Source organism: Etheostoma spectabile, chromosome 14 (genome assembly GCF_008692095.1).
Source record: "Etheostoma spectabile isolate EspeVRDwgs_2016 chromosome 14, UIUC_Espe_1.0, whole genome shotgun sequence".
Lineage (NCBI taxonomy): Eukaryota > Metazoa > Chordata > Actinopteri > Perciformes > Percidae > Etheostoma > Etheostoma spectabile.
In genome coordinates, this window is record NC_045746.1 from 24,085,308 (window position 1) to 24,097,099 (window position 11,792).

General features: G+C 40.4%; 1 protein-coding gene across 1 annotated transcript in view; it reads left to right on the forward strand.

Moving 5' to 3' along the window:
* Positions 1–11,792, forward strand: part of grin2da (glutamate receptor, ionotropic, N-methyl D-aspartate 2D, a) — a 254,730-nt gene that overhangs the window by 221,643 nt on the left and 21,295 nt on the right. The window contains exons 15-16 of the mRNA XM_032535848.1: positions 1,105–1,174; positions 1,864–1,981. Coding sequence (XP_032391739.1) covers positions 1,105–1,174; positions 1,864–1,981 — 188 coding nt within the window. The remainder of the gene's footprint in view (positions 1–1,104; positions 1,175–1,863; positions 1,982–11,792) is intronic.

Genomic DNA, 11,792 nt, shown 5'->3' on the forward strand with positions numbered 1-11,792 from the left:
CGGTCTCTGAGGGACGCACCAACGGGGAAATGAAACGGCACACGCCGGCGATGGACCGCCACACACGGGACGCGCAAAAACGCAACAGCAACGGGACGGTTGTGGTTAGGAAAGAACAATGGGAAAAGGAACTTCTACACGCGGGACGTGAACCCCGGTCTCTGGGGTGAAAGTCCTGTGTTGTTTGATCCATCCACCACCCCCCCCCCGCCGACCTCCTTACGTGGATCTTCGGCTTTTCAATGCTACCCGCTACCGTAATGCTGTTATCACGAAAAGTGCTTCCCATTGAAATACATTAGTTTAAAATTCGTGCTCACCACCTCGAACGAAACAAGAAAACCGTGGCCCTGTACACGAATCAATAGATTTAATAACGTCACCATGTGGAAATGCCATGAGACTGGGCTGGATAATGCTCTCTGTGTGCAGGCTACAGATAGTTTTGGCCGCTCTTTCTCTTATGGCGTGGTTCCTACAGGGCAGCAGTGTTGCTAACCATCTTGGAATAATGCCAGAGGTTTTTCTGTTCTTCTGTTTCTGCCGGCAGGGTGCGGAGGGACGATCAAACAAACGTTGATGCGACATAAGAAGAATCACCTTCTCTGTGTTTGTGGTCTAATAACAAATTTTATATTTTCTGCTTATATACTGTATAAAACCACATTAATTGACAAAAGTGCAGTGCTGTCAGGACATGAGATTGAGAAAAGTGAAAATCAAGTCTTACTTTTATCACAACCTCCCTGCTGCTGCTGCAGCATTGTATTCTGGTCTATTGAGGCTATCGCAGGAGGAGAATTGACATCTCTGCCTCTGCTATGATGAATAGCTCTCTGTGCGACTGTTGACTGTTGGTGCAAAATGGTGTTGAGAAAGAAGCTCCTCTGCCTCCTGTGTATGTTTTCTTTACAGACAGCCATTGTCTCAGTGCTGCTTTATCCATCATCTCTGTCATTTTCTCCTCTATAGTTGCACTATGTTGTCATTTTGCTCCAGGTCAGTGATTTCCATTTTTCCATTGTAATTTTCCACCTTCCTTTCTTTCCTTTCCTTTCCTTTCCTTTCCTTCCTTCCTTCCTTCCTTCCTTTCCTTCCCTGCAGAAAACTGGATGCCTTCATTTATGACGCTGCGGTGCTGAACTATATGGCCAGAAAGGACGAGGGCTGCAAGGTAAGGAATAGATCTGTCATTTCAAAGCCATGCACAGTGGCACGCTTGTACGTAATGGCAGCTATTGTGGACATCCCTGTGGCCTGCAGCTGCTGTGTGCTACAAAACCAGATCTTCAATGTGTTCTCTTCTCTTTTTTTTTTTTAAGTAAGCAGAAGCACAACAAGCGTGCCAAATGAGCACTTCTACAAGAGCTAGACCTGCATTAAAGAAAATCAAACACACCCGAAACGTTTAGATCTGTCCCTTGCTGCCAGTAGCTATTTGATATTGTCATTCTCGGACAGCGCTGGTGTTGATTTATTTATAAGTTTGAGATTTGATATGGCGCCCACGGCGAGAATGAAAATCCTGTCTGGTGATCATTTGTAATAAGTTCTGTGGGAGGCCGCAGCTCTCAGCTCTTTCATACAACAGCCACTGCTGCAGTAATTGGTACAACTGATGTGGGTCCATATTAATTCCTCTGATGTAACAATGTCCCACACTCAAGCTCTGGGATCTTTTTCGTTGTTGTTTTTTGGGGGGGGGATGATATTAGAGTCGCGCCAACTGTTTCACTCATCCATGCAACAGTGATAGCAGACAGGAAACTTTAATTTGCTCATTGCCATCTGTCTCTTTGAGTCTGACTCCGTCTAGGGATTCAAGCGTGGATCTTTTATGTGTTTTATGTTTTATTCTACAAGGTGATGACCATCGGCTCTGGTAAGGTGTTTGCCACGACGGGCTATGGCATCGCCTTGCACAAGAACTCCCGCTGGAAACGGCCCCTGGACCTGGCTCTGCTGCAGCTGGTTGGAGACGGTAAGGCAGAAGGGTAAAGGGTGTAGAAAGAACGGAAATGGCTTTTTCTGAAAACCCTTTCTTACCACGGCCTGTAATTAACACCCATCCACGCGCCCCAATCCTACATCCTGTCCTCTGCACGTTCTGTATATGCCGAACTTGGCACATCCCACACTAACACATACAATGTTAAATAGTTAAATGCATGTGTTATGTGGTTCTGTAACTCATTGTTTATCTCATATTAATGGTTAACCTTTTCTTTTTTTAACGTATGCACCAAACCAAAGCAACTTACCTGGCAATGTGTCCTTTTTTTCTGATTCTGGGAATATTGCCATTGTAAACTGTCAATTGTAGTTTGTAGACGATCCCGATGCACTCCTTGCAGTATCAACACAGGAACTAAACAGAAATTAATTAGCAGAATTTTCATGCCTTTCTGTCAGATCTACAGCAGTCAGATTCACTGTGTTCCCTCAGAAGAAATCACTGCACATCGGTAGGCACTTTTAAGGACAGTTTGAACATGTTTAGAGTCTAAACTGTTTAAAACTTGCCCTGTTTAAGCCCGCTGGGTGCTAACTCTAACAGGAGGGTAACACTGTGTAGGCAGCACCGATTGGTTTCATTTTTCTGTCTACTGACGGCACTCCACATTTAAAAACAACAGACCTACATGTTGAAATTGACCAGAATTCTCCTTTAAGGACCTTTGGTTGGCTCTTTTGAAGACATTGTGTTTAAAAATAGCACAATGTCTTCGAAAGAGCCAGTTGTGCGGTGGGTTTTAAAACCTGCCACAGTGGCTGGTGGACAAACCCTGTTTCCTACACGACAGTATTTTAGAAAATGCTGGTGTTCCTTTGCAGTGTGGACGGAGATACAAATAAGTTTTAGATGCAAATCACAATTATTGTTATGTGATCAGGCTCAATGATCAAGCTGATGGCTGAAGATGCCTGCTTCAAAAAGACATTTCATTATTTTCCATTGTTCTAGGATTTTAGGAAAAGAACTAAAACACTAATAAGAATAGAAAACATTTATCATAAAGTGATATTAATGTTGGCGAGAGTTACAGTAGACTTTATTAGTAAGGGAGGATATAGACAAAGTTCTAAGTTAGGCATGAAGAAGAGGAAATAAGTTACGAGGGGTGAGGATGGGGGACGGTGTGATGGAAAGGGTGAGGGTCACTGAAGAAATGAAAAAGGAGGAAGGTGTAAAGAGGGAGAATGATCAATACGGGAAGGTGGAAGGGAGCAAGAGCAGAAATGAAGGGAAAAGGGAGGTGTGATCTCTGTTACAGCTGTCAGATAGCACACATAACACACCTTCTCTTTGTTAGGCACATCACACATTCTCTGTCTCATCTCTGTGATCACACACACACACACACACACACACACACACACTGCCTGAAATTCATTCCCTTTATTTGTTGTTTATGCATGATGGTGTTTTTGTACCAGTCACCTTCTATTTGAAAGATGTCATTCTTTGCGCTGACTTTTTTCTTGTCTTTCTCTGAACCTGTGAGATATATTTGAAAGTTCATCAGAGGTCTTTGTTTCGCCTCTTTCCTCCCATCTTCCGGCTTCTGTCAACATCTCTCGCTGTTGAACTCGATATGTCTCTCTGTTCAAAGTGTTTTACTAAAATAATTCAAGATTATTAACATAAATAGAGTTTTTTGGGGTTTCCTGTTGAGCAGAGTTATGAGGGTTTTGAATTCCGTCATTTAGAGTGTCATCTGTTGGGATTGAAATGTTACAAATGCGTTAGAGCCCGACCGATAATATCTGTATCCTCGGCCGATATTAGGCATTGGCATTCGGAAATGGCATTTATAATGGCTGATTTTAGAAAAGAAAAAAAATCATTCTGATAAATGAATCTTTTAATAATAATAACTGACTGTCAACCATGATTTGAGCATTGGCGTTGCACAGTTTGTCCACCAGAGGACGCTCTTTTTTTTTGTTACTGTGTTTTTGTTCAAAGGACTTTAAGTTTCATATCTTAAGTTTATATTTTTATACATTTTATTTATCATAACTTTAATATATTTTGATGTTCCTCTGTTCTGTTGTGGCAATAAAACAAATTATTATCATATTATTTTAGTGAGAACTCATAAATAACTACAAATAACTAATGTTAGGGAAATCTGTTTGTTTTGTAACGCGTTTCTGTTTTTTTCTTTGAATATACTGTATTGGCCGATAAATCGGCAAATAACCAAATATTCGGATTGGTCATTAAAATCCTTTATCGGTCAGGCTCTAGTATGTGTTTGTGTGTGTGTCTGCGGTATAGGCCTAGTTAAAGTTTCACCTTGTAACCTTTCTGCACAGTTCAGTTCATAAGTTCCACATTTGTCTTGGCATACGTTAATTTCAGAAGAAACGGCCTGTTTTTCTTGAAAGTGGAGTTCTTTTGTTTAACTATTGTAATGCCATGTGGATAACAGTAGGTGTCAACGAATGGGTTGGATTGATTGGAGGGGCAAGCAAAAATCTTTTTTTTCTCGTTTGTATTATTTATAATCCATCATCCGAACAACTTACCTACATACTGAGTCTGATGGAAAACGTGGACCAGGAAATGAAATGTAGCCTTTGAGCAGTGATGATTGTGTTTCCCATGATGAGAAAAGGAAAGTCTGTCTCCAGAAAAGTTACTAAATCACTTTAATATCTCACTTTCAGTATCAGTAATCAGAATCAGAAAGGAGTTTATTGCCACAGTTGTTGCCCTACCAGGAATTTGCCATGACAATTGCTGCATACACATGTACATAAACAGTGTAAGCACATTTCACACACTCAAAATGCAGAAGATCTTAACAGGCTGGTGATTACTATGCCGTTTGATCCTGAACAGCAGCTATGTTCCTAGTTGTAAAGACATTATTAAATCAATATACAGTCGAAAAAGAAGTACATTGTATGCAATCAAACAGGAGAAGTTGATTAGAACCAACAGGTGGTGTATACAGGGAGAAGTTCAGCAATAACACAAACAATCAAGCCCAGTGTGTTAAGCAGTGCTGAACTCACACAATGGAGTGTGTTAATTGTGCTGTTTCCAATTATTCCTTTCAAGATAAAGTAATTATTAGCAATCAGCAACGGTCCCACTGACATCTGACATTCAGACAGAATCCAAGCAGAACAGTTGTTTTTCTCATGATAGTTGGACACTGCAGAGGTTTGCGTACACACACATAGATGTAAATGTAAATGTGCTGTATTTATATAGCTGTCATAGGCCATCACTGCCAACAAGTAGAATTCTGAAGAGGCTAGAGAGTAATATGTAAACTACTGGAAGAGACAGGCTGGTTAAGATATGATCTGTTTTTTTTTTCTTTTCTGATTCGTCAATCAAAAGCTTTGGATAGATAGCCGTGCTGCAAAGAACAGAGTTGATTAACAAAGCGGCAATGAAAATGTACAGTACATAGGCACATCCGTGGTCGAAACACACAGTGGCACATATAGCCACACTCGTCCGTTCTTCGCTAATTCAAAAAATTGCAGACCCAGAATTTCTCCTCGACCGTGAACACCGATGCTTTCCAGCATGTGATTACCTGGAAAGAGATAAGTATAGATATATGAGTTATTAAATCCCACAAGCGGGCATGGTCTAAATTAAATTACAACCAGTCTATATTCACAACGTTCTACTTAACCCTTGTGTTGTCTTCCCGTCAACCATGAAACATCATTATCGCTTTTTCTGACATTTTTGTCACTTTTTTAGTATTGTGGGTGCTTTTTTTGGGGTGTTTTTTCCAAAGTTAGTTATTTGATATTTCTAATGTTGACATTTTCAGCGCTTAATTCGAACGCCCATTTTTTGTGATAAAAAAAATAAATGAAAACGGGTCAAATTTGACCCGAGGACAACATGAGGGTTAAGGGATTGCTCTGGTGCTGTAGGAAATTCCACCGGATGAAAGTCTTTTTGCCGATGTCCGTTTCCTTTTGCTTTAATTGTGTTGGAATTTTAAACTCTTTTGGATTTATTATAACTGCTCCTCAGATCTCTGCAGGGTAAATCCAGACAGCTAGCTAGACTATCTGTCCAATCTGAGGACTATGGTTACCTGGTCCTCAGATCTCTGCAGGGTAAATCCAGACAGCTAGCTAGACTATCTGTCCAATCTGAGGACTATGGTTACCTGGTCTTCAGATCTTTGCAGGGTGAATCCAGACCGTTTTCTGTTGCACACTGAAAACCACTTCTGAATGCACACATGTTGCACCAAAACAAGTTCCTTCCCGTGGCTATTGAGCAGCGGCTCCATGCGGAGCTTAGTGCCGCCCATGACGATTGTGATTGGTTTAAAGAAGTGTCAATAACCCAGAGCCCGTATTTCTCCCATCCCAGACCCTCCTCTGCAGCGCAGACTACATTACAACAAACTGGTTGATCAAAATGATTTGATCTGCAGAAATGAAACCGAGAGAGGGAGTGAGTTACATTTGAACATCTAACCTTCCAAAGTATGTCACGATAAGATACAAATATTAAATGACTCAAACATCTTTACAGGTTTCCTCTCCTCACCAGTGTCATGAATTACTGGTTTCTAGACCAAAAAAACACTACAAAGACAGATTTTAATGGTATTTGATCAAAGCATTTTTCTGCTACTTTTGAAGTAAATGTACTTTCTTTTTGGCTCAAATGTTTGGGCAATATTTTCTGTCCTCTATTCATGCCAGCGGCACTCGTTGAATAGAGCAGGTGTATGAGAGGAGGCGCACACGTCCAAGAGAGAGATGGTGAATGACTAAAAGGACCCCTCAATAATACAATAATGACCCTTCTTTTACAATTTTTTATAATGGCAGGAAAGCCTTTTAGCTCCTGCGCTCAGAGAGAGTAAAAGCAGTGACAGAGAAAAACAACCCAAGGCTGAATTAGCACCAACTTCAATACATCAGCAAATCTTGCAACACAAATGAACATAAAGCATGAATGACAAGAAGCAAAATGACTTCACAAAAGTGTACATAGATAAGCATGTTCACGTGCACATGGGTAGTGTATATTGTTGGTGTGGTAATGCTCTTTTTTTCTTTACACACCACCACAGTTGTTAAATTAGGAATGAATGATTGAGGAAGTGTGGAAAATACAAGAGGTGAAAACTTGAATGAACCCATAAATAACACTAAAAAGGGGGGTGGGGGGGGGGGGGGGGGGTGTTTAAATTAAAGCCACGCAATGATGTGTGTAGATAATTAAGGATACCAAAAAAGAACCTGCACACATTAGTGAGGCTTTGTGTCGGTTGTTGTGCTCATATTTTGTGTGTTTATTCTGAACTATGGCAACTGGATTAACTGGATACAGTGTAGGACCATCTGTAAATTGCATTGTACTGTATGTTTTTTTTGGCTAGTACTGTTCAGGCTAATTGTGCTAATTGTGCTTTCTGTATTGTTGAGCCACTGCATGATTCGCATGCGGTCACCATCCACAGCACATTCACTATGGCCACTCATCAGGACCTAGAACTGTTCCGCATCTCTTTGTTGGAGTATTATTGGATTTTTTTTGTAGAGTTAATGACCGGGCAGTCACCAAATTGGCTCCTCTGGGGAGCAATTTAGCCCGTTCCCAATTAGCAACTGGAGAGTCGAGGTGGAAAAAGGCCTCGGTGCTGGCGGTGACAGCGGCTCCTGGGGGGGGTGAACACTAGAGGCTAACGGCACATGGATACTGAACATGTTCAGTCTGAAAACTGTTTTTTTTATGTTTAATAAATGAGACATCTGGCTATGCGACGGGGTGACACCACATTTACAAAACTGTTGATATGGAAAATAATAAAAGTGTCTTTAATGGATGGATTCTAAAGAATTTAGCATACCGTTAAATTAAAAAAAACATATTAAATCCCTAACCCTACCTACAGAAACAGGCGTATACTAATGCCCTTTAGTCCTATTGTTTTCTTTCAGTTTTAGTAAGTCGTACTGTTTTAATTTGATGTTGATGCACAGTGCATCTTCTTTGTTTATGTTTGTCTTAATGAATTCAGGGTAATGTGTATTTCAACTGCTTTAATTTAATCAGTGCAACACTCAGCTTTGCTCCGAGTAGTCCTGTTTTGCCAGACCTTCCTCCACCACGGCGCTGGGGCAGAAGGTCCGGCTGCTCCACACACCATTCTGGGACGGGAGAACAACGTGCTCTGGTTTATTGGCATTTCTTTAAACCAATCACAATCGTCTTGCGCGGTTCTAATCACCAGGAAAAGCCTCAGTGCTGCAGCAAAATAGGAAGGAACTTGTTTTGGTGAAATGATCAAAAGTTGTTTTAGTCGTGGAACAGAAAACTCTGATTGGACAGATAGTCGAGCTAGCTGTCTGGGTTAACCCTGCAGAGACCTGAGGAGCAGGTAACCATAGTCATTGTAAATTATCTGGAGTTTAGAATGCCAACACAAAGAAAGCCCAAGGCAACGGATATCCGGCCTAAATGAGTGAAATCCGGGGAAATTTTCATCGGCAATGGAGCAATCCCGGAAGTGAAACGTCGATGATATACACTATGCTCCGAGATCTGATGCTCGGAGTTTGTATTTTAATATGAATACTGTTCTCATTAAATTGGCGTTAAAATGAAATGAAAGTCAACACTTCCTGCACTAGGGACATCCTGTTGTAGTCTTTTATTGTGTAAAATATGCAGAAAGTGTTGTTGCACTTAACATGATTGAAAGAACAGCAAAGTAGTTGTTGTTGTTGTTGTTTGAGTGCTGTGGAAATGTGCATTATGCTTAATTTACCATGCGATCCATTACAATACAGGTACTCCCCCATAATTCCCCTGTTCCATTATAGTACAGATAATCTTTTTTAGCTGGCCTTCATCAGCAACCTTGCTTTATTTGCTCAGGGGTCTTTTAAAAAAACTCAATTCAAGATTCCATTACAAACCATAGAATATTCCTCTAGTTACAGGCAGTTCATAGTAGATGCTACCTGTTAACTCTCTTTTTGGAGCGCTGTTGACCCCCCCCCCCCACCCCCCATTAGCTAAAAAACCTAAAGAGACTCAGTTGGCGAGCAGATCCCTCGCAGTACTTTTGATAAAGTAAACCTTTTGAAGATGAGGAAGCCGTGTGTCAAGTCCCACTTGGCTCCAACAGACTTCCAAGAAATAAACCGTCTTCAAAGTGAAGCTGCAAAAGGCAGAGAAGCAGGAATACTATATGTACCGTTAGAACTGCTGATGTTGCACCCGGAATCAAATCCCAGAGCTGCGTGGATCCAAAGTTCGCCTCGGTTCCACTTCTCCTTTGTGTCACTCACATTGATTCACGCTGACTGAGCAAAGCCGATAAAAAAACGGAAAAAACAACGAAAAAAAACACCTCAACACATAAAATAATGATAAAAAGAAAATGTGAATGCTAACAGCTTTTGGCGCTGAGGATGGAACATAATGTATCAGCATAGTACACCCTTCGGGAAATTGATTTATTTTTTGTTCAGATGGCTTTGGGTCTACAGAGACCCGGGCCATGGTTTTAGTTTTATAGGCTGAGAATAGAGCCGCTGATATTTCCATGAAACTGCAGTTTTGTTTTTGTGTTTAGTTTAGTTGCACAGTTAAACAAAATCCCCAGATCGTTTTGGATCAACATCTAAAAAGTAATAAAACACATAAACAAGGATGTTCAGACTCCTACGCCTGACACGTGGTGGGATTTTTCTTTCTTTGCTTTCTATTGTTCTCTGATACATTGTTGTTTGTACATTATCACACAAAACAACCAAAGCCTAATTTTCTTTTTTCAACCTGGACCCTGTTTTCCTGTTTGTCCCTGAAGCTATGTTTCCATTCACACGTTTTTATCCAAATTAAGTGATGTTGAATGAAAAATGCCGATGGAATATCATGAATATCGACTCAAAGACGTTCGGTCTCATTGGAATTTATCTTGATCGATAACTGGCTCATGCGATACATGACTATAGAAACTTTATTTCCCAAATAAATGATGAATTACGATTAAGTTTCAGATGATTTTATGGTTGCAACACACCACAAAACGAAGAAGAAGAAGAAGTTTTCATTATTTCCCCTCTGTTTGCACACATTGCAGGTGTCAACACAGATGTAGTTGGACAAACAAGGAGACGAGAGACTTTTTGAATTTAATTTATCAGGGACTCGCGAAGGAAATGGGTTACAAAGCTTAGGACAAGTCGTGGGACGTCCTGCGGAGTAAATGGAAAGCACTCAAACTGCGAGACATGTCTCAAAAAAGACGCAGCGGTGTCGGAGGGAAAACAAAAGCCAAGTTGCATCTGCATCAACATAGCGATGTGTTGATAGCGTCGTTGTTTTATAATTATACCTATGCAATGATATGTCGCTGTCAACATTGCACAAACACAACTTGTGCAATGTTGATCATTTGTTGGTAGTTGACGCGATCCCTTTTGTCTAGAAAAACTTTGTTCACAAAGGTTTGTTGAATGTTGTGCGATTCAGTGCAAAAATGAATGGAAACACCTTAAAATACCTTTGTAAAAAATCAATTCGATATACCAATTTGATCGCAAAATATCCTGTGACGTCATTACACACAGGTTTTTATTCGCTTTAAAGCCGTTGGATTGAAACACACTTTCACCATGAGTTTTTTTTACCAAACTACAGATATTCAATTGACAAGTGGATGGAAACTTAGTGTATGTCACTGTTTCAAGTCACAACAATGTCTGACATTGGTCCAGTACTAAGGACACACCTTCACTTTTTGTCTGCAGGCTCAGACTATTATTCTAAATAAGTGACTGACAACGTTATGGAAAGGGTTTCTAATGAGGTTGACCTTTCTGTTATAGAGTGACATCCTTTTTTAAACAAAAAAACTAAACCACGAAATTACTCTCGCTAAAGCCACCAGACTCCATGTACATAAGCAGTAATTTTATCAGAGCAAAATACACTTAACTCAAAATCGACCCACACAAATTAAAGCTATGGAAAGGCGTTTTGGTTCGTCTTTCCACTGTGCCAATCATCACAACTCTGGTTTGGTTGAAATTAACACACAGTTATCTGATTAAATGTGGAATTATGTTGGCTCGATACACGCTGAAAGTATAGTTTTTTTTTTTAAATGAAATCTGGTGGGTTGACAGTTGCACTCTCAGAGCTGTTTCTAGTTAAACAAAGACAATTCAACTGTTAAAAAAGGATTTTCTGTGTAAGGATTCTTTCCATAAGGATGACAGACACTTAGAGTACCAATCTGAGCCTGTCAGTGGAAAGAATGGCACTTGAATGGCACCAGTGGACAAAATTAACAATGTACATTTGCCCTTTAGGATTACATTGCAGCCTGGTTTGCAGCTGCTGGTCACCGCATTCTCAACCAATACTGGACCAATTTCAAAGATCGTTGTTCCAATCAGTCACTTACACACAAAAACATAGGAAATAATCTCCACTGGCTCATTTGATGTATAGGTTCCTCTGAGTAAAAATGATTTCAATAAGTCGTAAACGTTCAGTCCCCCTGGTCGACTCCAGTCCTCTGACAGTGTAGTTTTATTGGGAGATGCGAGAGATCAAAATAAAAGATGAGATGGTTGTTAAAGTTAAAAAATGTTCTGACAAATAATCTGGCACTGGCTCTTTGACAACCCGTATAAACTCCAAGTGCCTCACACAAATACCCTTGAAAAGATTAATATTTCTAGGGATCCATCTCCTTAGAGATTATTGGATTTCACCACCTCTACACACACACACACACACACACACACACACACACACACAC